At 54.0% G+C, this 27,647-nt stretch overlaps 2 protein-coding genes and 1 long non-coding RNA gene across 5 annotated transcripts; 1 reads left to right on the plus strand and 2 right to left on the minus strand.

Moving 5' to 3' along the window:
• Window positions 1–363: 363 nt before the first annotated feature.
• On the minus strand, window positions 364–13,922 carry LOC310921381. 3 transcript variants are annotated; one of them, XR_014592123.1, is made up of 4 exons: window positions 9,717–13,916; window positions 8,761–8,855; window positions 8,216–8,400; window positions 364–8,132 (listed from the first exon to the last, which is right to left on the minus strand). It is a non-coding gene; the product is annotated as an uncharacterized lncRNA (long non-coding RNA). The 3 variants fall into 3 exon arrangements; XR_014592122.1 differs by having other exon boundaries at window positions 364–8,400; window positions 9,717–13,922; XR_014592124.1 differs by lacking the exon at window positions 9,717–13,916 and adding an exon at window positions 9,311–9,588 and having other exon boundaries at window positions 364–8,400.
• Window positions 13,923–16,261: 2,339 nt separating this feature from the next.
• On the plus strand, window positions 16,262–20,467 carry LOC310921422 (cytochrome P450 4F3-like). The gene is made up of 12 exons (XM_083881551.1): window positions 16,262–16,484; window positions 16,760–16,904; window positions 17,303–17,356; window positions 17,749–17,876; window positions 18,199–18,329; window positions 18,640–18,907; window positions 19,139–19,205; window positions 19,279–19,408; window positions 19,478–19,611; window positions 19,693–19,757; window positions 19,842–19,924; window positions 20,024–20,467. The coding sequence occupies exons 1-12, from the start codon at window positions 16,299–16,301 to the stop codon at window positions 20,202–20,204; spliced, it is 1,572 nt and encodes a 523-aa protein (XP_083737677.1). The 5' UTR covers window positions 16,262–16,298; the 3' UTR covers window positions 20,205–20,467.
• A 131-nt stretch (window positions 20,468–20,598) lies between these two features.
• On the minus strand, window positions 20,599–27,445 carry LOC310921469 (uncharacterized protein). The gene is made up of 5 exons (XM_083881599.1): window positions 27,335–27,445; window positions 26,422–26,503; window positions 25,489–26,237; window positions 22,730–22,936; window positions 20,599–21,689 (listed from the first exon to the last, which is right to left on the minus strand). Exons 2-5 carry the CDS (start codon window positions 26,474–26,476, stop codon window positions 20,775–20,777), a joined length of 1,926 nt encoding a protein of 641 aa, XP_083737725.1. The 5' UTR covers window positions 26,477–26,503; window positions 27,335–27,445; the 3' UTR covers window positions 20,599–20,774.
• Between the last annotated feature and the right edge of the window lie 202 nt (window positions 27,446–27,647).

Here is a 27,647-nt window from a genome sequence, read left to right on the forward strand (position 1 = left end):
GCACTTGACCAAGTAGTCAAGGTTTTGATCTCTGCAGGATTTTCCTTACAGGAGGAAAAGGTCCAAAGAATGCCTCCTTGGAAGTATTTGGGCCTAGAGATCACTGTGAGGACCACTGTGCCTCAAAAATTGGTTTTTAACAGTGATCCCAAAACTTTGGGGGACCTGCACTCCCTGTGTGGAACCTTAAATTGGATCAGGCCTTGGCTGGGCCTCACCACCGATTACCTAACCCCCCTTTTCAATTTATTGAAAGGGGGAGAGGAGCTGACCTCTCCAAGGATGCTGACCCCAGACGCAAAAGCTGCCTTGGAAAAGGCTGAAGAACTGCTGGAAAAGAAACAGGCATATAGATGCAACCCAGAGTGTCCCTTCAAATTTATTGTGTTAGGTGAATTGCCACACTTTCATGGATTGATCTCCCAGTGGGACCAAGACCAGAGGGACCCACTCTTGATCACAGAGTATGTCTTCCTCAGTCATCTTCAGTCCAAGAATATTACACAGGAAATGATGGCACAGCTGGTCAGCAAGGCCAGGACAAGGCTTCTTGAATTGGCCAGTTGCAAGTTTACGCGCATACACTTGCCAATTAGTTTATCCGATAATGGAACATCTCCAACCAAATTGACAAAACAGATGTTTGACTATCTCCTGCAAAACCATGAGGCACTACGGACTGCGCTGGAGAGCTACAGTGGACAAATTTCCATCCACGCCCCTGCCCACAATTTATTTGCTTCCAAGTTCAAATTGGAACCAAAAGAAAAAAAGAGCTGCAAGCCACTCAAAGCCCTAACAGTTTTTACTGATGCGTCCAGAGCATCCCACAGATTAGTAATGACCTGGATGGATCCTCAGACTCAGCAATGGGAAACAGATGTTAAATATGTTGAGGGATCCTCTCAAATTGCTGAATTGGCCACAGCAGTTAGAGCCTTTGAGAGGTTTGCAGAGACATTCAATTTGATTACAGATTTGGCCTATGTTGCAGGGGTAGTGGCCAGGGCAGAACATGCGGTTCTCAGGGAGATCTCAAACAAAACACTTTGTGAATTGCTCTTGAAACTTATTTATGTCATCTCCCATCAAGAGCATCCTTATTTTGTGATGCATGTAAGATCGCATACCGATTTGCCAGGTCCAATTGCAGAGAGGAACAGGAGAGCAGATTCCCTGGCTGCTGCTGCTGCGGTTGGTCTGGCAAAACTTCCTGACCTTTTCCAACAGACAAAGCTGAGCCATCAAACGTTCCATCAGAATGTGCCAGGCCTGGTCAAACAGTTCCACCTGAAATGTGATCAGGCCAGAGCAATTGTGGCCACATGTCCCCAATGCCAACGCTCAGCACTACCATCGCTGGGCACAGAGTCAACCATAGAGGGTTGAAAAGCTGCGAAGCGTGGCAAACGAACATCACACACGTCCCCGAATTCAGCCGAATTAAGTATGTACATGTATCTATTGACACTTTCTCTGGGACAGTGTACACTTTTGCCCATGCAGGAGAAAGAAGAGAGGATGCAGTGAAACATCTGCTCCAGGCCTTCTCAGTGTTGGGAGTCCCTAAAGAGATCAAAACAGACAATAGCCCTGCCTATATTTCCGAGGTCCTGAATACCTTCCTGCAGAAGTGAGGAGTGGAGCATAAATATGGCATCCCTCACTCCCCCACTGGCCAAGATGTGATTGAGCAAGCCCACCAGTTGCTCAAGAGAGTCTTGGACCACCAATTAGAGAGAAGTAGCGGGATAACCCCTCAAGAGAGTCTGTGCAAAGCCCTCTTCAGCATCAATTTCCTAAACTGCTCTTTTGAGAATATGAACCCCCCAGTGGTCAGGCACTTCTCCCCTCATGGAGATCACAAGTCCAAAGAACATCCCCGGGTTCTAACAAGGGACTCAGAGAGCAGGCAGATTGAAGGGCCATACGAACTAGTAACACAGGGATGTAGGTACACTTGCGTGTCCATGCCCCAAGGATTACGGTGGATCTCACAATAGTGGGTGAAACTGTACATCCCAGTGCACCCCATGAGACCTCCAGATGATAAACACTGAGATGTGTCAGTAGTCAAAGGGAAGCACCTCAGTAGAGAAGGAAACCCCTGTTCCCCCTTTTTACCCTGACTTCCCCTTCTTGAATATGCTTATTGATGATTTTTAAAGAACATTTAAATCCTCCTATGTTTTATTCTCCTAGGAAGAAGCCATGCCCAAAAATGTCACCTTTAATGTGGGCCCTTGCCATCACTACCATCCTGAGGCCAGGTTCAGAAGCATGGACTGTTCCACAGCCCAGGAAGAACGTTTGGGTTGCGCTTGCAGAGACTCTCTGACAGGACCAAATCTGCCTTGTCTGCAACAGCAACAGAGAACCCATTGTCATCATGCCTAGTGGGGATCCCATTTAGTCTCAATGAATTCCCCAAATCCCTGCTTGAGATTTAAAAGAAAACAAATTTGGAAAAGATCCTATTTAAAATGATTTATAGGGGAGGCTCAACCTGTAAGCTCCAGCTCCCTGTCGCTAACCCCCCTTATCCTCTCGAGCAACTGGTGGAGTCATTACCTAAATTGGACCAAGAACCTCAAGAATTTGAACTCCTGACCTCCTCTGTTGCCTTGCAGTGTGCCCAATTTCATTATGAACCCTCTTACCACCAGAACTTATATCAAGCTGTCTGCCAATATAAAAGAAATTTACTGTGGCTAACTGGTGCACCTCCCTTGCCAGAACTAGTAGGCCCTCCACAGAGGATGGGAACCTCTGAAAACTAGATAAGGGAACCTTTGTCATCTGTGGGGATTGAGCATGGGCTGGCATCCTCTCCCACCTAATAGGAGGCCCATGTAGGCTCACGTGGTTGTTGCTGTTTGCCTCCAACAAAACCCAAACTGACAAGTGGAAAATGAAGAACAATTTGGCCATCCAAAAAAGGAGCTTAAAAGATATGGATAAAAATTGTGATGCAGAAATTATTCATTGGGCTAAGATAAAAAGGGTTGCTGTCTCCATCTTTTTGCCCTGGGTTGCAGCAGCAAAAGCTCTAGGTGAATTGGGCCACCTAGAGTGTTGGGTCGCTAAACAAGCCAACTTAATGTCAAATGCTTTAAGTGACCTCCTATCAGATGAGGAAATAACTAGGCAGGCCACCCTGCAGAACAGGGTGGCCATCGACCTCCTGTTGCTGCTTCACAAGCATGATTGCAGTTTGAGGGTCTCTGTTGCATGAACCTGACATCAAAGAAGGAGGCTGTCCACGCATAAAGATGGAGGAAGTGGTAGGTAAAATCAAGACTGAATCTGAGGACTGGCTAAAAAACATCTTCTTGGGATGGGGCCTGTCAGGATGGCTTTCTTCAGTCTTAAGGACTGATCTTTGGTTCATTTTTATCATTCATTTTTAATGTTCTAGTTATGTTCTCAATGTTGAAAAAATGTTGTTTGTCTCAGTTTGGGGGAAGATCCTCTTCCCCCAAAATCAATGCCACTGCACTCTCTGACTCCCAGCTTCCCCCTCCTTGGTTTGTACCCCAATTCTGAATACCACCTTGACATCTCTTTTTGAAAAAGAAAGCAGGAGATGTTGCAGTGCTTTTTTTCGTATCCCTGATGGACTGGTCCTTTCTGCCTATGTTGTTGGTTTTACCCCAGTTGTCCATCTTCCCTAGACCTGCCTTTCTCCCTTCCCACCAACTTGTCAATTCTCCTCAGTCTCTACCCACAGTTCTAGAAACTTCTGTGTTCTTTGACACCCTGTTGGTCCTCTTACGTTCTATCCTCCCCTGTGCTCCCCCATTGGTCAGAGTTTTGTAAGTCCCTCCCTGCACTCCTCCCCTGTTCAATTCTGATTGGTCCTGTTGTTTTATCCATCCACCGTTGCGCCCCTGTTTAAAAAACCATGTTCACCCCTCCTCGGGGCTCTCTTAGGCTCCTGACCCCTTCAGCAATAAACCTACCCTGCTGGAGCCTCAGACCAAGAGCCTCCCTCTCCTCCTTTACCTGGTCGGCAACGCCGTCTAGAACAGGGTCCTAGAGCTGGTGGCTCTAAGGTTCTGCCTACGGCAATTCTAACACCAAGGCAGTTCCCCACACCTGGTACAGCACTGGTGTGCCACCTGGAGCTGGCTGGGACACCGGTGACTTAAGGCATGTGTCACACTCCAGCTCAGTTGTTTTTGTTGTTGATGAGATTTTCCAGGTTCAGCACAGACTTTCTGTCCAGCACCATCATCCTGAGTGGAGGCGATGTTCCGAGTGGGGAAGGAAGGGGCTGTGGTTTTAAGAGGGTGTTCACCATCATGGCCCCAGAGCAGAGCAAGCAAACACCAGCGAGAGGAGAATATCCCTTGCTGGGAGCTGCCAAATCCAGAAAGGACAAACTCAGAGGAGGAAGTTCCATTTTTTTTGTCCTCTTTTCTGCACAAGCTCTTCTGATGGTGTGAGGCAGAGAAGAGCTGAGGTGCCAAACCTGGGGATTTCTATTAGGCTTGAACAAATCTCATCCATGTCGTTGTTAGGGGGCGGAGGCTGGGCTCTGCAAGGCACTGACAGGGACATAAGGGTGTGTGAACACAGGGCTCTGGGGCATGCTGGAGGGAACGAGGGATGTCCCAAGGGGACAGGAAGGCAAAAGGGACCTGGAAGTCCTTTGGGAGCACCCATGTCCCCTAAGGACCCAGAGCCTCCCTGCCCAGGCAGGGGTCACTGGGCCCTCTTGCTGGGGACAGGTTCATGTAAACAATGGCTGGGAACTGTTGCTGGGGGCAGGTGCTGTGTCACAGCGGAGCCCTTTGAGACCCCCTACTGCAGGCCCTGTGGTCAGTGTCCAGCAAGACAGAAACATGGAGCTAGTGAGGAGTCTCCACACACAAGCCCAAGAGTTCCCCTGCTTCCTCAGCGGCCTGTGGTGCTGAGGTATTTCCCCCAAAGATTCCCATTTTCCCCTTTCCCACTTCCAGCCTTTTTACTTCTCACACAGGATGGAGAAGAGATCCCCGAGCCAGCCCAGGGTGGCCTGGGAGGAGGATGGGGCTCCCCAGGAAAGCAGCTCCCCAGCAGAAACCCCCAAGGTGCAGCCCCTGCAGATGGGTGAGTGAGGGATTCTTTTGGTTTTGCACTTACAGGGCCCAGTACAAATGCCAGAGATCAGTGTGGCCTTGTGTTAACTCCTTACATCTGTGACTAATAAGTCGTGTTCCACCTAATGCCTCCTTGGTTCCTTGCATTAGTGATTAATATGTACGAGCTGCTGTCTTCGATTTGAGAACAAGGACTGGGTGTCAGAAGAAAGAATGGTAAGAGAAGTACATTATGACTTGATGATATCTGAGATACTCTCAAGGAGAAAAGACTCATCAGAAGATCTAGAACCATATGCAAACAAGTCCATGGAAATAATTAGCCTACATGCATGTATTTGAAAAAGTGATGACTCAGTATTACTTTCAGAAATATAAACCTTGGTCTGAGCATGCATGCTTTGAGGAGTCTCCATGGTTCCAGCACTGCTAATAAAGGAATGCCAGCTTTCTGACCTAACAAACTGTTTGGAGAGTTTATGTCCTGAGTTTCGGTGGCAGTGTGATACTGCACCTTTCCTGTCCCTCTGTCAGCACATTCCTCAGCCCTGAGCACTGAGGCTTTCCCCTGCAGGCCATGCTCCAGCATGGCAGCTCCTCTGCTGGGCACCCTCCAGCCAGGATCTGCATGGGAAGGCTGTGCCAGGGGAACAAGCATAGGGCTAGGGAGAGAGAAGATCTATTCCTGCTCTCCCCTGTCACCAGACCCTCTGCAACCCTCCCTTCTCTCCCTTTTGTTAGATGCTAGCTGGTTACCTATGTATGGCGAGAACAGGAAGCCATGGAAGGAAAAGACACCAAGGGAACAGAAACCCCTGCATGGGGCAGCACAGATTTGGGCTTGTGACCTTATCTCAGACCTGGTAGCCCCCTGGATTTGAGCATATCAGTCAGAGGAGGGAAAATCTAATGGGGATTCCCTCAGGAACAGGAAACAAAGGGGGAAGAGCCCAATGCTGAACCTCTGCCTCACCTATACTTAACCTGGAAAAGGAACATATAGTACTTAGATGTGTTTAAAAAAATAGCCAAATGCCTCGTCATCTAACTAGTGATGCTCATGAATAGACGAATGTGATTCTCATTGTCTGTACCTACTACCCAGCCAACTATGAGAGCAGTTATTAACTGGGCCTTGCCGTGGAAATCATAGCTCCCGCCAGACACCCTGGGGTAACTGAATCGACTTCTGCCCCAGTGTGTGAGAGGTGGTAATAGTTACCCCTTCCCATCATTTGGACTCACCACCCAGCAACACCATCACAAAAAGGTGAAATCAATTTTCTGGTAGCAGTTTAAGGAATTCACTACCCAGAGTCTGGTCCATGGGCATTAGATTGACACAGCTCAACAATAGCTGAGGGTTTGCTGTTGACTTAGACCACCCTCAACTGGAATGACTAATCATACAAATTTGCACAAAGGTGCAGTCGATATCACTACTCCATGTATGAATGGCTATATAAACTGATCCTTCAGATTTGAAGAAAGTCCTGGCCCCAAATTTTACACCTATACCCTCTAAAATGGTGGAGAGAAGGCTGATTAGTGAGGTTGGAGTTTTGGAACTCTTAGGTAGAGATTAATGAGGGATTCCATCTTTACACCCAGTGTGAGGGTTTGGCCAGAATCCTGAGGTGTATGAGGTTCTACCAACTAGACCTGCCTCAGAAGGAAATATAATTTACAGACAGAAGTGAGGAAAGCAGTCATGACAGGCCACCTATGTTCAACCCTCAATCAGGACAAAATTAAACTCAAGCTGACCAAGGTGGACAGGCCATGTACACTTAATCTGGAAAGGGAACATATATGCAAATATATGTTCAAAAAGAGCCAAATATCTCATAATCTAATTAGTGATGCACATGAATAGATGAATGAGATTCCCACAGTCCCTACCCACTATCCAGTGAAACCACAGCCAAGGGAAAGGGCTTGGCAGAATCAGCTGAGAAAGAAGATGCACTCTCAACAGTGTGGGATGACCCCCTGCTGGTGGCCCAGCCATCGGTGAAATACCACTACTCTCATCAGTTTGGTGAGCAGACCTGGCCTCCTGGGTAGAGGAGGGAAGGCCTCCCATGCTGGCAGCAGGCAGACCATGTCTGAGACCCCAGTCGGTAGACCTGACCTTCCATAACCAGATTTGGCATGCTGGAGACACAAGGTACACCTGGTCCCTTGCTCCAGTGGGGTGACATGGCCTCCCACCCCAGCACAGGGCAGACCTGCTTCCTGGGACCCAACCTGAGCAGTGGGGGACACTTGTGACAGTTTATTATACTCCATAACTAAACGCAGAGGCTTAGGATTGACTAGATTGGTGGGACTTATCCCTAGCATTCAAGCTAGGAGATTGCACAAACTAGCACAATCTTCAGATGAGATAATCAAAGAGGTCCTGAAGAAGGATGGTGTAGAAGCTAAGTACGCCAAGCTATGGATGAGAGCCAAAGGAGGTGAAAAGCAGATCCCGTCAGGATGGACTACTAAGCCAATGGTCACGTTACAAGTACCAGCGACAGAAGAATTGTCTGACTGGGAAAGGCCAACCCCAAAATTTAAATATCCAAAACCGTGTGACTGGAGAAACAAAGAATTTCAAACATGGAAACAGCTTGTATTCCAAGGCCGAGGATTAGCACACTTTGAGAATGACACCACTAGCAATGCCTGGATTACATACTACAGAGAGTTTCCCAGGCCTGGGTTCTGGTGCCGTCCCTGCCCACTCAGTGCCTGAGCAGCTCCCAGCCAGCCCTGCCACTTGTTCCTCCCCCCACCATTACCTCCCTGAACCACCACACCTCCACTCCAGTCTCTGGTGACATCGGAGTTGTCTCCAGCCTGCTCAAAAGCAGAGAGATCACAAACAAGCACAGGGCATCCATGGTGATATCCCAGAGCTCTTTCATCTTCCAAAGACTTGCGAGGTCCCAGGCAGTCACCAGTGTGCATGAGGACAACAGAGATGTCTCTACATGTTAAGGAGCCCATTTGGCACAGGCACTCACTGAGGGTCTACGGTGACATCCCAGAGATCTCCTAAAGAACAGTGAGGTCATGGGCAATCACAGGGGCTCCATGGAGACATCCCAGGAGTCTCCCATTTGCCAAACCACACTGACCTCACAGACTGTCACAGGGTCTCAATGGCAACATCACAAGTGTCTCCAGGCTGCTAAGCAGCCATGATGTCACAGGCACTCACAGGGGTTCCACGGTGAAATCCTAGAAGTCTCCATGCTGCTAAAAAGCTGGAATGTCACAGGCACTCACAGGATCTACAGCAACATTCCAAAGGTCTCGAAGGCTGCAAAAGAACCATGAGGTCACACGCTGTTACAGGGACTCCACAGGGACATCCCAGGTCTCCAGGCTGCTAAAGAACTACTTTGGCACAGCCACTCTGAGGGGTTCCATCGTGACATGCCAGCGGCCACTGTGCTCCGAAAGAACAGTGAGGTCACAGGCAATGACAGCAGCTCTGTGCTGACATCCCATGCGTCTCTAGGCTGCCCAAGAACTCGGATGTCACCGGCACGAACAACTGCTCCATGGTGACATCCCAGGTTTCTCTGAACTGCTGAAGAGCAGTCAGGTCAAAGGCCCTCCCAAGGCTTCTCTCCTCTCACCCCAGAGGGAACAGGTTTTTAAAGAGCCCTGAGCTCACCTGCACTCAGAGCTTCCATGGTGACATCGCAGGGCTCTCTGAGGCTTCTAAGGAGCCAGGCACTCCATGGTCACAACCTAGAAGAGTCTGGGCTGCTAAAGAGAGGAGTCAGGAGCAGTCACGGGTACGCCATGGTGACATCCCAAGGCTCTTTAACCTTCCTCCCCTCTCGGTCACCCTCATCACCGCCTCTGCTCCTCCCCTGTGCCTCACCACGCCCCACTGCTCCCGGGGAGGGAAGGAGGGATTCTTTAGGAACCGCCGGAGTTCCTGCTCCCCGCCCCGTCCACGGACAGGCAGCAGGTGAGATCTCCAAGCCCGGGGCACGGCTCTCTAAACCCGCCGTGCCCCTGCCCCGCCTCCCGCCTTCATTTCTGCATCACTCCCTCGCCCCGCTGCGCTCCTGCTCGCCCCCGCCGCGGGCTGAAGAAGCGCGGGAGGCGTCGCAAAAAACGCCACGAACCAACAAGCGACAAGACTCCAAGCGACCCACACAGAAATCTCCTTCGCAAACAGACACTACGCAGCCCGTGCCCAGCCTCACCCCTACCCCAGCCTCGGCCGGGCCCGCCTCCCCCGCTCGCCCAACGCGCTCGCTGCCCCCGCGCAGCCTCCTCCTCCCCCGGCCGCCGCCGCCACCCGCGCCCGGGGACCCCGGGCGGCGGCGGGAAAAGTCTTTCCCGTGGTGCTCCGCGCCACCGCTCCGCCTCAGCGGGGACAGCGGGGCGGCCTCGACCGCGCGCGGGCCCCGAAAGGCGGCGCGGGGAGCCAAGGGAAAACAGAAGGAAAAAAAGAAATCACTGAGAAAAAGCGGCTTGGGGGGGGAGAGGGGGGGGGTGGAAAAGGGAAGCAAACAACCAACTATCGCATGCCCCCTCTACGACTCCTGCCCATACCCGCACCTCCGCCTGCCGCGCCGAGAAATAAAACACCCCGCAACAGAAACACAAAATTACCTCCTCTCACAGCGCGGAACCGAAGCCGAAAGCCGGCCAAGGGCGCCCGGCCCTGCGCTCTGGCGGAGGGCGGGGAGCTCGGGCCGGGGCTCTGCCGCCTGGCCGCGGTGCCCTCAGCCGGGCTGTGCGTGGGGCTGTGCGGGGCAGCGGGGGAGCGGCGGCGCAGGCGGAGCCAGGGGAGGCGGCTCGCCGGGAGCGCGGCGGGGCTCCTGTAGGTGCAACAGGAAAGAAAGAAAATCTGGTTGGGCCTGAAGGTGAAAAAGAAAGAAGTACGATTTAAGGAAATGGTGACACGCGGAAAGACTCTAAAACTCAGAGTGAGTTTAAAAGTAGGTATGTAGTTTATTCAGCAGCTGGGCGCACAGAGGATATCTCCTTGAAAGGCGTGTTCAACCTCTCGCTCACTCGCGTTTTCTTTTATCCTCTAGAATGTTACATATGCATCAAGTTTCATAATACTCCTATGCATATTCATTCCCTGGCTCCCCCCCTCTCCGCTTCGTATCCCAATCGGTTTATCAATTCTCTGCGCCTGCGCAGTTGTCTCCGGTGGTCGCCTCGGGGATCGCAAGAGATGAAGAAAGTTGTCTTCCTCAGAGATGAACTTCTGACCCTACTGCCTTGCACATGCCCACTGATCCTCTGGTCATAGTCCAAGCTATAAGGCTAGTTTCATCTGGTTCCGGGTGTTCCAGGAGCCCTGTTACCTCAGTATCCTTGGTAATCTTGCATGCTTGTGTCCTGTTCTGGTAACCATCCTGCATCTTATCAGACATCCTTGCATTCTTTCTTGTTGTTCTTGCACATAGTCCTGTCCTTTCCCTTCTCAAGCAACTAATACAGTATAAAAAGCAAATATTAAGCAATACACATCATCTGAATGCCTATTCTTAATCAATACCTTCTAATTTCTGTGATTAATATCCTCTAGTTTCTAATCCCACATTTCAATGGTACATCTCCGAGACAGAGGAGCCCTCGAGCATCCAGCCTGAGCCAGGTTTCCTGAGGGCCTGGGGGTGACCACTTTTGCCTTCACTTTTCTCCCAGCTATTGTAAAGCCAAGATCACACAATGCAGTTCAGATTCAGTCATCAGTACTTATCAAATATCCCTGTTTCAACCAGTTGAAGCTGTTTTATGTTCATACTGTCACTTCTGTCCACCTCAGTTGTGTAAGTCAAATCGAGAGGAGAGGAAGAGGCCAAGAACCACTTGAGAGCCCACACAGGCTCAGATAACACCTGTATTTTTTACTGTTTTACACTGCCAGCTCATCTGGAAAAGCCTGGGAGTGGCATCGAGGCTGAGGGAAGCAATTCCCTGCCAATTTGAGGCACACACATTCTTGATGATAATGAATATGAGGAGACAATACTTCCCAAAGTAATTTTAAATCTGTGAATCTGTGATGCTGCATACCATCCCCCCCACACACACACTTTTTCAGGTCACACCATTGTCTAAGAAATGCTGGTTAGGTCTTGGCCTTGACCAACCCCACCTGGGCTGAGCTGCTCCCAGAAACACCGTCTGCTCCCAGGAACTCCTGTGTTTTAATGTACTCCTGTGCTGTTTCTTTAATAACAGACTTTGAAGTTTGTTTTTGCTTGAATGGCATTAGATTCTCTTTCTCACACTTGTGGAGAAAGCTGCCAATTGAAAGTGGGGCCAGGATGAAACCTTGTTGTGCTAAAGGCCATCCCTTGGGGCCCGCTGGAGTGCCAAAGGAGCCCCTTGGAGCTGTGCTAGGCTGCTGCAGCAGTGAGCAGCAAAGTCCCTGGGAGTGGGGCCTCTGTGAGCCAGGAACTCTCCCATTTGCTGCACTCAGAGAGACCCTGCAGAAGCAACAGCGTCGTCAGAACTCCCCCAAAACTGCTCCGGTGGGGACTGTGCAGAGACAGCAGTGTCACTGGGACCCCCAAACAGGAACTGTGCAGGGACAGGAGTGTCACTGGGACCCCTCACACTCCACCCTCCTGCAACTCTCATCACCAGGACTGTCACTGCTGTCTCAACTGTAGCACTCCCTACAACTCCCTGGAAGGAGGTTGTAATCAGATGGGGGCTGGTCTCTTCTCCCAGGCAACCACTGAGAACAAGAGGACACAGGGTGTGCTAGGGGAAGTTTAAGCTGGACATTAGGAAAAAAATCTTTATTGAAAGAGTGATTGGGCATTGGAAGGGGCTACCCAGGGAGGTGGTAGACTTACTGCACCTGGAGGTGTATTAAAAAAGGTTGCATGTGGCACTCAGTGCCATAGTTAAGTTGATAAGGTGGTGCTAGGTCATAGGTTGAACTTGATGATCTCAAAGGTCTTTTCCAACCCAGTTAATTCTGTGAACTTTGGTGCCACTGTGACTTTTCCTCTCCTGAAGGAGCCTCTTCCACAACAGCCCCTGGAGGAGGGGACAGGGACAGCTTCATATCATTCCTGGGGCCAACACCCTTGGAGGGGCTGGGATCAGGGGTAGGGGGTGCCCACCTTGAGGTTGATGAACTGGGACATTGGGGGGGAGTTCTCATTTTAGGGCTTCTTGCCCTATGGGAACCCCCCCAGGGGCTCCTCCCATCTGGGTCTGGGGAGACCAGAGTCAGCACATCCAGTACTCCCAGACCACCTCTCTTTCCCTGGGAAACATCCCCCAAAGGTGCCAAATCCTGCCAGGATCTGGTGCAGCCAGGTTTGGGTAGGCAAAGGGGAACTCAGGGGGACAAAGGAGAAGGGGAGGAGGGGTTTATCCTGCTCCTGGTTCAGTGCCCAGTGCCAGGGCCAATGCCCAGTCCTAGTGTCCAGCCTCAATATCCAGCCTTAGCGTCCAGCCTCACTAGCCAGTTCTGGTGCTCAGTCCCAGTGTCTAGCCCCAATGCCTGGTGCTGATGTCCAGTGCCAGTGCCCAGTGCCAGTGTCCAGCCTCAGTGCCCATCCCCACTGTCTAGTCCTATTGTTCAGTCCCCAGTGTCAGTGCCCAGTACTGGTAGCCAGTCCCACTGCCCACTGCCCAGCCTCAGTGTCCAGCTCCACTCCACAGCCCCAGTCCCAGTTCCCAGCCTCATTTCCCAGGCCTGGTGCCATGATGGCAAGCACTGATCCAGGACAGTCCCACCCCAGACCCGGATGGGTGCCAGCCCCACTGCCAGCCCCAAGTCCCAGGTGTGTGCCAGATGTGTGCCAGTGTCACCCCCCATCCTGGGGGACACAGGGCAGCCACCAGCAGACACCAGGGCCAGGCAATGCCATGCCAGTCCTGGAGGAAGCTGAGAGTTTTAACCCAGGGATCAGCCGCTACAGCAGCAGGAAGGAAGCAGTGATGGGCAGTGACAGAATGAGGCAGCCATGCACAGCTTGGTGTGGGGCCTGGGGCATGCTATGGGGCATGGTGTGAAGTGTGGCGTGGGGCATGGCACAGGAAATAGGGCATGCTGTGGGTTGGAACATGACCCTGGAGCATGGCACAGGACACAAGAGATGACACAGGACATGGGACATAGGTGGAGAACACAGGAATATTGGACATGATTATGGAGCATAGCACCAGACACAGGGCACAGGACATGGGACATGGCACAGGATATGACCATGAAGCACGGCACAGAGCATTCAGTCCCAGCATCATCACCCCAAACCCCCTCCCACCAACCCCCCTGGGACACCCACTCCAAGCCCTGGGAACACCGTTGTCCCCTGGAAGCTGGGTCAGCTCTGGATCTCCTGAAAGAGGGCTTTGCCAGGGCAATAATTGGGCTGAGCTGGCAGTGCCCACACAGGGTCAAGTCTAGGTGGATGCAGTCAGAGTGGATGGCACAGGGCAGGAGCTCATCCTGCACCAGGGCCAGGGTGTTGGGGTCCAGCAGAGTGGCCAAGAAGTCCCAGATGATGCCAGTGCTGAAGCTGTTGGTATTGTAGTCCTTGGCGTGGGGAACCAACCCAGTGCCACCCCGACCCTTGTACAGGTATTCGTCTGAGCCCACCACAAAGCTGCAAGGACCCGACAGGAACAGTGGTGGTGACTGCAAAAGGACAGGGATGGGGACCATGGGGGCCAAAAGGGACCATAGAGGATGACAGGGACCATGGTGGAAAAGTGATTGGGACAAAAGTGGGAACTACAGGGGGACAGTGATGGGGACTATGGTGGGTGACAGAGACCACAGGGGGTGATAGGGACAGCAGGCGGTGATGGGGACCTTGGAGGGCAACGGGTTCCTCAGGGTGTGACAGGGCCCACCAGGGTACTATCACAGCTCCCTTGGGGGGTGCCAGCTCCCTCAGAGAGTGACAGTGACCTGCAGCCAATGTTGTCCCAGGTGTGGGTGTCCTGGTGGAAGCTCTGCATGTCCCTCATGGCACAGGCACAGATGCAGAAGCTCCAGCATGGCCACGCTGGCTCCAGGATGCAGGAACATGGAGCCCAGCAGGAGCCACAGCAATTATAGGGTGCCCCAGTGGGGATGGGCCCTCCACATGCAGCAGGAGAAGGGGCTCCATGTATCCCCTGAGCCCTTGGGGACACAGAAGAGTCCACATGGGGACAAGGAGCTCAGTGGATCCTAGGGGACACGTGGGGACACCGGAGCCTGAATGTGGGAGGGTCCTCCTGGAAGTTACTGAGGAGATGGGGAGGGGGTGTCAGGGTGTCCTTTGGCTGAGACATGAAGTGGCCAGTGTCCAGGGGACACAACAGTGTTGGCCATGGGGACATGGTGGTGGCCACCCAGGGACCATCACCTAGGGGAGAGAGTGCTGGCCAGGGAACAGAGTTGTGTCCATACAGAGGACACAATGGCAGTCATCAGGGGAAAACAATGGTGTCCATCCAGGCAGCATAGTGGTAGCCATCCAGGGGACCCAATCGTGTCCACCCAGGGGACCTGAAGATGTCCCACCACACCAAGCTACCTGTCCCTGCCATAAACTCTCAGTGTCCACCCACCAGAGTGATTCCACCCACCTACCCACCTGGGGTCCCCTCCCACACCTTCCCACCCCATTTGTGCAGTGACAACCCCCATTTGTGTGGTGACAAACCCCCTTTGTGTGATAACAATTCCTGTTCACACAGTGACAGGCCCCGTTTGGGGGTGACAACCTCCATTTTTGTGGTAACAACCCCGTTTAGGGAGTGACATCCCCAGCCCATACCCAAGTAGCACTCATTGAACTCCTGTGACACCTGACAAGTCAAGGCCACCACCTGCTGTGTCCTTATATCCCTCAGGAGCTGACACATGGGTGACAGCACCCACAGCATCCCCAAAACCTCCTTTTGTCTACTCCTTTTCCAGCCGTCCTGGCCCACCAGTGCCCCAAAATCCGGGTGCCAGTAACTACTGGAGGGGCTCCCCATTTCCAAGCCATTGCTGCTCCTGTAGTAGCCTTGGGGCAGCTTGGCCAGCTGAGGGGCTCCTGGGCCAGTCGTGCCCCCAGCACCACCCCATCCATGGGCCTGATGACCACAGCACTGGGGAGAGGGGACAGGAGGCCCTGCAAGGTGTAATTTTAGTAGTTCTCCACATCATCCCAGCAGCTGCTGGTCCCAGCATGGTCCCATTGTTGTCACCAGGAAAGATGTACCCAAAGCCTCAGCGATGGTGACAGTGAAGAGAGGATCAGCAGGGGGTTGAGATTAGGCAGGGGGACATCCGTGAGGATGCCTGGGGGGACAGGGGTGGGCAGGGTGCAGGGGCATGTGGGGGGAAGGGTGGGGATTGGGTTGAGGAGGGAAAGACACTCCAAAATGCATCAAAGCCAGGGGGAGGGCACCCAAAATTAAGGGAAAGGCCCAAAATCTGAACAATGCACCTAAAACTGGGGAAAAGACCCAAAACAGGGGGAAAAGATCCAAAAGAAGGGGAGAGGACCCAAAACAGGGTTAAAGGATCCAAAAGAGGGGGAAAGGACCTGAAAGAGGGGGAAAGGATCCAAACCAAGGAGAAAAGACAAAACCAGAGGTCAAATGGTCAAAACCAGTGTCATGGGGTGCTGTGGGGTGTCATGGGATGTACTTACCTGTGCCGGGACGGCCACAGACGCTCAATGCAAGGAACAGCCGCAGGTACATCCTGTGGGACAAGGAGACACCCTGCGGGACACGGGAATATCCCACGGGAAACGGCCCCGGCACTTTGGGGACATACAAGGAGGGACAGGGACACACGGAAGGGAACAGGGTCTCACGGAGGACATGGGGACAGGGACACTCGCAGGGAACAGGGTCGCACAACAGTGGACAGGGACACTTGCAGAGGGGCAGGGACACACGAGTGGGGGACAGTGATACACAGAGGGGGACACGGGCTGGGGGACAGGGACACATGGAGGGAGAGGGACACACACAGGGAGACGGGGACACACGGCGGGGGAACACGATGCCACCAGGATACACATGCAGGGACGATCCCACCAGGACATGTCAGTGCAAGAAGCCACCAGGACGCGTTATACGGCACAGCCACCACAACCCTCATTACGACAAAAGCCACATCCGGTGACACCGAGCGCAGGGCCACGTGACCCCGCGGGTGACACCGCCCACGCCCGACCCTTGCTCGGTCCTCAGTGTGGCCCCGGGAGCAGTTCCATGGCGGTGGCCGCGGCGCTAGGTTCCTTGGGCGCGGTGGCCCTTGGCACTTTCGTGGTGTCCCTGCTGCTGCGGTGGCTCTGGGATGCGCTGGTGGCTGTCACTCGATTCCGGGCCACTTGTCGACAGCTGAACAAGTTCCCCACACCACCCTGGCGCAACTGGTTGCTGGGACACACCGGCATGGTGAGGGGACAGCAGGTGGCACCTGCGGGGGCAGCGGGGACGGAGGTGGAGGCACCTGCAAAGGAACAATGGGGACATGGTGGTGGCACCTGCGAGGGGACGGAAGGAATGAGGCGGTGGCACTTGGGAGGACAGTGAGGGCAGGGTGGTGGCACCTGCGAGGGGACAGTGGGGACAAACACACATGTCCCCAAGGCTGGCAATGTTCTGAGGACACACGTGTCCCCAAGCCTGTCTGTGCCCCCAGTGGCACACATGTCCCTTGTTGTCCCCAGGGCCAGAGCACAGAGCAAGGCCTACAGCAGGTGGACACTTTGGTGGCCCGGTATCGTCATGGCTGCCTCTGGTGGGGACTTCCCTGGCTGCCTGTCCTGCGCCTCTTCCACCCCAGCACCCTCCGGCCACTCCTCAGTGCCTCAGGTAGGACATGTGACATCAGATGGGTCCCCAGGGCCACCCATGGGTGTGACCACACCTGGCACAGAGACCTGGCAGTGCCCAGGCAGTGGCCACCAACCCAATCTCACAGGTCCGTAGAGGTGTCGCCACAGCCAGGCCAAATGCCACTCCATAGTGGCCATCAACCTGTCCCTGAGGTTCCCCAAGGCCACCCAAAGGTGTCACCATGTCCAGCCTCTTGTTGTCCCCCAACCCCCATCCTTTAGTGGCCATGGGTGCTGGGAGAGGGTCCCCACCCCAGGGTCCCCACCTGAGGGTTAATGGGTGCAGACAGGGCAGCCTCACCCTCAGTGTCTCCACCCAGAGGACCTGATGCCCCACCAGTGAATCCCTGCCCACCCTGTGCTTGTACCCTGCAGCTTTCGTGGCCCCCAAGGAAAAAACTTTCTACGGCTTCCTCAAGCCCTGGCTGGGTGAGTGGAGGGGGTTAGGGTGGGGACAGTACCCCTGGGTGCCCTGTGAATGGAGCTGGGCATCTCGGGGTAGGGATAACACGCCTGAGTGGTCCCACAGATGAATATGGATGTGTCACAGGGGCAGTGGAGGACAGGGGCATCACCCCTGGGTGCCCCCAGGATGGAGCTGGGTGTGTCACAGGGGATGGGGTAGTAGGGGGTAGGGTCAGACCCCCTGGGTGTGACCGGTGGATACAGGTATCACAGGGGAGGAGACAGCAGGTTTTGGGGACAGAACCCTTGGGCACCCCCGGTCGATGCGGGTGTCACATGTCACCTGGAATAGGGGCGGTGGGGGACAGGGACAACCCCCTGGGTGCCCTCGGCAGACTCCGGTGTCCCCTCCCCAGGGGAGGGGCTGCTGCTGAGCGGCGGACAGCGCTGGGCGCGGCACCGGCGACTCCTGACGCCCGCCTTCCACGGGGATGTGCTCCGGAATTACCTGGGAATCTTCAATCAGAGCACCCGCGTGATGCTCGTGAGAGATCCGAGATGCACACGAGTCCCCACCTGCACCCCAAATCCTGACCCGCACCCCAAACTCTGACCTGTATCCCAGACCCTCAGTCCTGCACCCAAAATTCTGTCCTGCACCCACTGCTGTGCCCCAATTACCACCCTGTACCCCAAATCCTGCCCCCAAACCCCAGCCCCACCCCTCGTTCATCACCACATCCCTGTCCCACACCCCCACCCCAACTCTGCCCCCTCTCCCACCCCTGTCCCACCACCCAATTCATTCCTTGCCCCTGTCCCTGACCCCCTCCCTGTTCCCTCCCCAACCCACTCCATCTCCACAGGCCAAGTGGGGGGCAGCAGTGGTGTCAGCTGGCGGGGGGCCGGTGGAGATGGAGGTGCTGCAGCCCCTAAGCCTCCTCACCTTGGACACGCTCCAGAAATGCATTTTCAGCCATGAGAGCCACTGCCAGGAGTGAGTATGACCTGTCCCCACTGACCATCCTGGTGGCTGTGGTGACGTCATCTTTGTCTCTGCTGGTCATCCTCGTGGTTGTGCTGACCCTGCCATGGTCCCTGCTGACCACCCTGGTGACCACGTAGGCCCCACCATAGTCCTCAATGGCCATCCTGGGGGCCAGGATGGTCTGTGACTGTCCCCGTTGGCCATCCTGGCCCTGCAATTGTCCCCATTGGTCATTATGGTGGTCCCAATGGTCCTGCCATTGTCCCTGTTGGCCATGCTGGTGGCCACAGTGTCCCCCCACTGTCCCCGTTTCCCACAGGCGGCCCAGCAAGTACATCCAGGCCATCTTGGAGTTGAGCTCATTGGTTGTTCGGCGCCAGCTCCAGCCACTTCTTCACCCATGGTGGCTCTACAGGCTCTCCTCTGATGGCCGGCGTTTTGCCCGCGCCTGCGCCACTGTCCACGCCTTCACCGCTGATGTGGTGCAGCGCCGGCGCCGCGCACTTGCCTGCCTGGGCCACCAGACCTGGCTGGACGGCCACCGGGGACGCAGCATGGACTTCATTGACCTCCTGCTGCTCACCAAGGTGGCCATGGGGTGGTGGCCATGGGGGGATGGTGGTCAAGGGGACGGTGTTGGCCACGGTGGGGTTGGGCATAGACTGGTGGCTACAGAGGAAAAGTGGTGGCCATGGGCAGCACTGATCATAGAGCTGGTGACCAGTGGGATGGTGGTGCCCAAAAGGTGGTGACCATGGATGGCATTTGGCCATAGACAGGTGGCCCCAGGTGGCCCATGACTCATCTCACCCTCACAGGATGAGAACGGCCACACCCTGTCAGATGAGGACATAGCAGCTGAGGCTGACACCTTCATGTTTGAGGGTGAGCACGAGCTCCCAGGCACCACTGGGGGGAGCCACTCCAGTGTCCCCTCACTCACCCAATGTCTCCACAGGCCACGACACCACGGCCAGTGGCCTGGCATGGCTCTTCTACAACCTGGCCAGCCACCCTGAGCACCAGGAGAGGTGCCGCCAGGAGGTCCAGGAGCTCCTGGCCGCACGGGACACCGCAGACATTGAATGGTGAGATGTCCCCAGGGCCACCCCTGGCCATGTGGTCAGGGACATGGTGCCACCCTGTTTTATCCCCAGGGAAGACCTGTCCCAGCTGCCCTTCACCACCATGTGCATCAAGGAGAGCCTGCGGCTGCACCCTCCTGTCACAGCCGTGTCCCGGCGCTGTACTGAAGACATCCCCCTGCATGATGGCCGTGTCCTCCCCAAAGGTATAGCATGTCCAGGGTGTCCCCAGTGTCACCACTCACCCTTATCTGCTGTCCCTAAAGTGGCCATTCCCATCCTACCAGGGGTCATCTGCCTCATGAGCATCTACGGGACCCATCACAACCCAGACCTCTGGCCCGAACCTGAGGTAGGGCCACACTATGAGGTGTCCCTGTCACCATGGTGGTGACAGCTGTGTCCCCTCAGCGTGACAGTGTCAGTGTCACCCTAGGTGTTCAACCCCCTGAGGTTCAGCCCGGAGAACAGCAAGGGACGGTCCCCGTCATCCTTCATCCCCTTCTCTGCTGGCCCCAGGTATGTGGTGAAGTGGGGATAGGAGTATTCGCAAGTGCCACTCCCATCCCTGGCTGGTTTCACAGTGGGGTGACAGTGACAGTGAGGATGTGGTGGCAGGAACTGCATCGGGCAGAGCTTTGCCATGGCTGAGATGAAGGTGGTAGTGGCATTGACACTGTCCCGGTTCATGCTGCGGAGGGACACAGCAAGGCCACCCCCGTGCCGCAAGCCCGAGCTGATCCTGCGTGCCGAGGACGGGATCTGGCTGCTGCTGGAGCCACTGGTGGGAGTGGCCTGAGGGACACAGGTCACCTGGACATCGGGACACCCTGCGAGGCAGGTGTCACACCCAGGGGAGGAGCGGGAAATAAATGATAGCATAAAGGGGACAGTATCATGGTGGTAGTGGGGATGCTTTGTCCTTGGTCATGGGACAGACACCTCATGGCAGGAACATGTCAACCCAGGAACTCGTCCCTGAGGCCACTTGTCACCATCCATAGCCATGTGCCTTATGTACTCATCCATGGCCACATACTCCCATGTCACATTCTATGTGTGTGATCCCCCATGCCCAATATCCCCATCCACAACCATGTCCACACCCATGTCCATGTCCCTACCCCCACCATGTCCCCATCCATGTCCCACAATGTCCCCATCCATGTCTTAGTTCAAGGTCTTTATTTTTACCACAATGTTGGGATCATCCAATGGGAGTCCTCCAGCGAGGGATGGAGTTGAAGCAGTGCACAACACTCTTCCCACATGCAGAGCACTTGTAGGACTTCCCTTACTGGTGCCTCCATTGCTGTTGGGTCACGCTAGAGCTCTGGGAGAAGTTCTTCCCAGGACACTCAGGACACTGTTAGGGCCTCTCTCTGGTGTGGATCCTCCGGTGGGTGTTGAGGGTGGAGTTTTGCTTAAAGCCCTTCCCACAGTCCAAGCAGCGGAAGGGCCTCTCTTTTGTGTGGGTCCTCTGGTGAATGGTCAGGCTGGAGCTGTGCATGAAGCTCTTCCCACATTCTGAGCATGTGAAGGGGCATTCCCCAGTGTGCATGGTCTGGTGGATGACCAGGCCAGAGCTGTCACGGAAGCTCTTCCCACATTCCCCACAAACATAGGGGCGTATTCCAGTGTGGATCATCTGGTGGCGTTTGAGGTGGCAGCTCTTCCTGAAGTCCTTCCCACATTCCTCACATTTATGGGGCCATTCACCGGTGTGGATCCTCTGATGGCGGATCAAACTGGAACTCAGGCTGAAGCTCTTTCCACATTCCCCACATTCGTAGGGCTGTTCCCCAGTGTGGCTCCTCTGGTGGACAATCAGATGTGAGCTTACTGTGAAGCCCTTTCCACACTCCCCACACTCGTAGGGCCGTTCCCCGGTGTGGACTCTCTCATGACGGATCAGGTCAGAGGTGTCTCTGAAGCCCTTCCCACATTTCCCACACTTGTAGGGCCGTTCCCCGCTGTGGCTCATCTGGTGGCGGAGCAGGCGGGAGTTTGTGCTGAAACCCTTTCCACATTCCAAGCACTGGTGGAGCTTCTTGCCATTGTGAAGCTGCTCAGAGCTCTGGCCAGATTTCTGGCTGTCTTCCTGGCACAGGGTGGGTCTTTCCTCCTCAGAGCACCCTGGGATGGGTTGGGAGGCCCTCCTCCTGTGGGATCTCTGGGGCTCTTCCTCCCCGTTGGATTCCTGTGGCGTGGATCCACTCAAAACAGCTTCTTCCACGAGGTTCTGCTGTGGGGATTTGTCCTCCCTGGTCTCCATCCTCAGCTCCTTGTCTGGGGGAGGAAGGACAAGGAGAGGATGGCATTTACCTCCATGCCAGAAGGAAGGGGGGGAATGAGATCACCTGAAAGCATCCCGGGCAGGACGGTGTCAGCAGCGGGGTTGTCCTGCAGCCAGGGGCTGGGCTGGGAGATGGAGCAGGAGAGAGGGGGAAAGGGGCAGTGACTTCCTCCTCACCTGCCTCAGTATCCCGGGGCATCTCCCTTTTTTTCACAGCCTTCCCCTCCTCCATTTAGATAATGTTTGGGAATGGGAAATGCTGGTTTGGAGGAAAAACATTATGTGAGTTCATTGGCTTTGAAGGTCCCGCTGTCCAAGTCCATCTCTAGAAGTCACTGGGTGTCTGGTGTCCATAAAAACCTCAAAAAACCAAGTAGTCCAAAAAACTCTCTCCCAGGAGTTCCCTGTTTCCCTGTCCTTACTTTGGGGTTATGGGGGTCCCTCTTCTCAGAGCTGCTGGGGGGCCGTGGGGCCTGGGGATCCCCCCACTCTTGGCTCCAGCTTAGGCTCTCAGCTTAGGCTGAGAGGCTTTGGGGGCTTCCAGGGGTCATCCTCTACTGATTCTGACTCAGCTCCCAGGTGTCCCAGCATTTCCCCACTTCAGGCACTCAGAGCTTCCCCCACTCCCCGACAACACTTTCAGGGTCGTGGGCCCAGACCCCAGTCATCTGCAGTCTCCACCACCCCTCCAGTCTGACGGAGGTCCCCCGGCTCTGCTCCCCACGCCGTGGCTCCCGCGTTTCATGGCCACGTGGGCCTCGAAAATGTCCCCAAGGGGCACTTATGGCTCAGCTTTGGTCTCCTGCAAAATCCGAAAATATCCCCTCATCATGTAAGTAAAAAAAAACCCACTTCTCCCAGGGACAGCGAAATAGATTTGGGACTCGATTCCGGAATCTGTGTGGTCCAAATCCCACATTCCTTCCCCTCCCGCTCCCGCCTTCCCATAAGAAAAAACCAAAAAATAAACCCCCAACTCTCCCGGAGATCCCGCGATAGACTTGGGGCGAGCTTCCCCTCCCCGTCACCTGCGGGATGCCGGGAAATGCGATGCTGTCGTGGCCACCGGAGCTGCGGGGCTCGCCGTGGAACACCGCCATTTTCCCTTCAGTCCTCCTCTTCGTGCTCCTCCCCTTCCTCTCTGCCTCTTCTTCCTCCGGCCCCTCCTCCGCTCCCATGCCGGCCCCCTTTTCCCAGCCCGTCTGCCCCACGGCCGCCGCAGCACCGGCTGTTGGCTAGGGGGGGAGCCCCCCATGAGCCCCCAGGGATGGGCTCGGGGCTCGGGGAACCCCCAGTACAGATCCGTTCCTTCTATCCCCTTGCCCCTCGAGCCGAAATTCTGCTCCCGGGGAGCGCTGGATACGAGGGGGTGGCGCAGGTGGGATGTGTGAAAAACAGGGTTCACTCTTTAGAATTTTTTAAAGTTTAATTATAGAAAAAAAGAGGGACAATATTTCCAGCGTTGGGGTGCTTTTGACTAACGGCCAAAGTGCACGAAAAGAACTAAAATCATGTTCTCTCTATAGGTTATATACGTAGGGTTACATGCATATTCATTAGTTTATACATTCTTTAAACATTTCCGAGAGCTTTTGATGTTGCAGGGGCTCTTCGTGTTTAGGTTTCCCATCCTGACTTACGTGTATGACATCCTGAGATCAAGTGAATAAATTTGATTCCTTCTCTTGATTTCTTCCTTGTTTTTTTACACTTTTCTGATAAGAGGGGTTAACGAGCTTTTCCCCAGTCTCCTCCAGTGCTCTGTCTTGTGTCACTGTTATCACTTTGTCAGGTCAGTCAGTGGATGGACTTACACTATTTTTCCTAGTTACACAAAAGCCTTTTCACAGCTTATGTTTTGCTAAGGTATATAGTACAATTAGTTTGTCACACTATTACTTCTATAAGCAATACATAGATATAATATTAATTACACTACTGTGAGCAGTACAGTTCACACTTACACTAGATTTTATTAACAAGCAGTTAAAAAGATTTATAATTTGTACCATATTTAAATACTTATGACCAATAACAACATGCAAAAGCTAATACATAAACGTGAAAGCCAATGTTATCTGGTAATTTTTAACAGGTGGAAGTGGGGAGCACTGGGAGCTGTGGGTCTGCCCGGTCACTGGGGAGTCACTGCTGGGGAAACCGGTCTGTGTGTCATGGGCTGGAATTGTGGGGAGCGCTGCGCTCTGCGGGTCTCCCCAGCAGCTGCGAAGTCCGAGCCACAGGTCTTTCCTATTTCTTTTCCTCTCTGCGACCTCTTTCCTATTTCTCTACCTCACATTTCTTGTTCAGTGTGAGAAACGAAACACACTCCTCTTAAAACTTTTAAGAGCTTTAATAAATGATAATAAGGGATAAAACATAAAAGATACAGGCGCCTGGGTGCCTGGCTAAGCCAGTACACACCTACTTCTTCAGTCTGCAGTCTTTTATACTGTAACAGTTGTATTATTTCCTCAAATGATTTAGCAGATTTATTTTGAGCTTGTTGAACACAATCTAGCTTCAGATTTTCTGCAACATTGCACAATTCAATAGTTGCAGATGTCAGCAGTCTAGGGTGGTCTTCTGATGCCACTTTATGGGGTTTTGGTACTTCTTGTATGGTCTTCTGCTCTCCGTTTATGCTATCTTGGACATATATTTTGCAATAATAGTCATATCTTAAAATACATCTTTCACGAGCCTACTTACATCTTGTGAAAGCCTTGCTTCACCTTTTACATTGTTTACAAGTGTTTACAAATTTTATCATACTTCAAAGCAGTTTAAAACTCACCATAATTATTTACAAGCAATTGCAATTCTATAATTAAAGCAAATAAATTATAGCGAAATCCAACTACTACATGACTGTTTGTAACATTCAATAAAATACATGTTCAATAAAATCCACAGGTTGTGGTCCTATATTTGCACCCTCACTGGGGTAGAGGTGTCACGCCCTCCTGGCATTGCAACCCATGGGCAGGGTACCTTTTTACTGTGGTTGTTCTGGGATTCTGTCATGGACTCACTTTGCTTTTCTTCTTCCCTCTGCTTTGAGCTGGGAATGTGCTGGAAAACGTCCAACAAACCAACCTTTGCTGTCTGCTTTGTTAGCCTACACAGCTTCTGGACCTTGTCATCTGCCCCTGCACAGCTCCCTTAGGAAGCAGCACACTGGGAACCTTGGGAATTCTCCTCTTGGATTCATGGCACATGCTCAAATGATCTGGAATTTCAGTTTCCATGACACAGCACCCCACATCCCCCTCAAGAACCCTTGACTCACTCATACCCATACTCTCCCACATTCCCTGGAAGTTCACCCCATGTCCCCACCCATGTCTATGTCCCCTGATGTCCCCATCCATGCCTGTATCCACAACATGTCCCCATTAATGGCCCTCCATGTCCCCACCCATGTCCATGTCACCCATGTCTCCATCCATGTCCACGGGCCCCCATGTTACTATCCATGGCCATGTCCCCTTGAGGACCTGTTGCATCCAGGTGCCCACAGGGAGGCAGGAGCATGTGGAGACCACCAGCCAGCTGTCTTCCCAACATGGATCACCAGGACCAGGGATCACCAAGTCTCTGCCCAATGGAGTCACTGTGATCATCCAATGGGGGTCTTCCAACGAGGGATGGAGTTGAAGCAGTGCACAACACTCTTCCCACATGCAGAGCACTTGTAGGACTTCCCTTACTGGTGCCTCCATTGCTGTTGGGTCACGCTAGAGCTCTGGGAGAAGCTCTTCCCAGGACACTCAGGACACTGTTAGGGCCTCTCTCTGGTGTGGATCCTCCGGTGGGTGTTGAGGGTGGAGTTTTGCTTAAAGCCCTTCCCACAGTCCAGGCAGCGAAAGGGCCTCTCTTCTGTGTGAACCTTCTGATGGCTGAGGAGACTGTTTTTGCAATGATACATTTTCCCACACACAGGACACTCATAGGGCCTCTCTCCGGTGTGGGTCCTCTGGTGAACGATCAGGCTGGAGCTGACAGTGAAGCTCTTCCCACACTCCCCACACTTGTAGGGCCGTTCCCCAGTGTGGCTCCTCTTGTGGATGATCAAGCTGGAGCTGGCAGTGAAGCTTTTTCCACACTCCCCACACTCGTAGGGCCGTTCCCCAGTGTGGACTGTCTGGTGGCGGATCAGGTCGGAGGTGTCTCTGAAGCCCTTCCCACATTTCCCACACTTGTAGGGCCGTTTCCCGCTGTGGCCCCTCTGGTGGCGGACCAGGCTGGAGTTTGTGCTGAAACCCTTTCCACATTCCAAGCACTGGTGGAGCTTCTTGCCATTGTGAAGCTGCTCAGAGCTCTGGCCAGATTTCTGGCTGTCTTCCTGGCACAGGGTGGGTCTTTCCTCCTCAGAGCACCCTGGGATGGGTTGGGAGGCCCTCCTCCTGTGGGATCTCTGGGGCTCTTCCTCCCCGCTGGATTCCTGTGGCATGGATCCACTCAAAACAGCTTCTTCCACGAGGTTCTGCTGTGGGGATTTGTCCTCCCTGGTCTCCATCCTCAGTTCCTTGTCTGGGGGAGAAAGGACAAGGAGAGGATGGCATTTACCTCCATGCCAGAAGGAAGGGGGGGAATGAGATCACCTGAAAGCATCCCGGGCAGGACGGTGTCAGCAGCGGGGTTGTCCTGCAGCCAGGGGCTGGGCTGGGAGATGGAGCAGGAGAGAGGGGGAAAGGGGCAGTGACTTCCTCCTCACCTGCCTCAGTATCCCGGGGCATCTCCCTTTTTTTCACAGCCTTCCCCTCCTCCATTTAGATAATGTTTGGGAATGGGAAATGCTGGTTTGGAGGAAAAACATTATGTGAGTTCATTGGCTTTGAAGGTCCCGCTGTCCAAGTCCATCTCTAGAAGTCACTGGGTGTCTGGTGTCCATAAAAACCTCAAAAAATCAAGTAGTCCAAAAAACTCTCTCCCAGGAGTTCCCTGTTTCCCTGTCCTTACTTTGGGGTTATGGGGGTCCCTCTTCTCAGAGCTGCTGGGGGGGCCCGTGGGGCCTGGGGATCCCCCCACTCCTGGCTCCAGCTTAGGCTCTCAGCTTAGGCTGAGAGGCTTTGGGGGCTTCCAGGGGTCATCCTCTACTGACTCTGACACAACTCCCAGCTGTCTCAAGGTCCCCTTCTTCAGCATTTCCCCACTTCAGGCACTCAGGGCTTCCTCCACTCCCCCACAACACTTTTAGCGTCGGGGGACCACCCCTCCAGGCTGCCAGAGGTCCCCCAGCTCTGCTATTGCCCCGCTCCCCATGCCGGGGCTCCCGCATTTCATCCGCTGACTCTCCCAGGATCCCCAAAACCAATGTCCCGCCTCGCCGGCACCTTGCGATCGCCAGGTGGGACCCCAAATCCCCCCAAGGGCCATTTACAGCTCAGCATTGGACTCCTGCAAAATCCGAAAATATCCCCTCATCATATAAATACTCCTAATAAAAAGCAACTCTCCTAGGGACACCGAAATAGATTTGGGACTCGATTCCGGAATCTGTGTGGTCCAAACCCCACATTCCTTCCCCTCCCGCTCCCGCCTTCCCATAAGAAAAAACCAAAAAATAAACCCCCAACTCTCCCGGAGATCCCGCGATAGACTTGGGGCGAGCTTCCCCTCCCCGTCACCTGCGGGATGCCGGGAAATGCGATGCTGTCGTGGCCACCGGAGCTGCGGGGCTCGCCGTGGAACACCGCCATTTTCCCTTCAGTCCTCCTCTTCGTGCTCCTCCCCTTCCTCTCTGCCTCTTCTTCCTCCGGCCCCTCCTCCGCTCCCATGCCGGCCCCCTTTTCCCAGCCCGTCTGCCCCACGGCCGCCGCAGCACCGGCTGTTGGCTAGGGGGGGAGCCCCCCATGAGCCCCCAGGGATGGGCTCGGGGCTCGGGGAACCCCCAGTACAGATCCGTTCCTTCTATCCCCTTGCCCCTCGAGCCGAAATTCT

Source organism: Zosterops lateralis (genome assembly GCF_965231275.1).
Source record: "Zosterops lateralis genome assembly, chromosome: 34".
Lineage (NCBI taxonomy): Eukaryota > Metazoa > Chordata > Aves > Passeriformes > Zosteropidae > Zosterops > Zosterops lateralis.

Coding starts and splice junctions, on each gene's coding strand:
- LOC310921469 (XM_083881599.1), bottom strand. CDS start 26,476: ATGGAGGAGGGGAAGGCTGTGAAAAAAAGGGAGATGCCCCGGGATACT. Junction 22,937..25,488: donor TCCACACCAGAGAGAGGCCC/TAACAGTGTCCT, acceptor CTCCCCCCCTAG/CCAACAGCCGGTGCTGCGGC. Junction 21,690..22,729: donor CATTTCCCGGCATCCCGCAG/GTGACGGGGAGG, acceptor CCCCCAGACAAG/GAGCTGAGGATGGAGACCAG.
- LOC310921422 (XM_083881551.1), top strand. CDS start 16,299: ATGGCGGTGGCCGCGGCGCTAGGTTCCTTGGGCGCGGTGGCCCTTGGC. Junction 16,905..17,302: donor GCCACTCCTCAGTGCCTCAG/GTAGGACATGTG, acceptor TGTACCCTGCAG/CTTTCGTGGCCCCCAAGGAA. Junction 17,877..18,198: donor AGAGCACCCGCGTGATGCTC/GTGAGAGATCCG, acceptor CCATCTCCACAG/GCCAAGTGGGGGGCAGCAGT.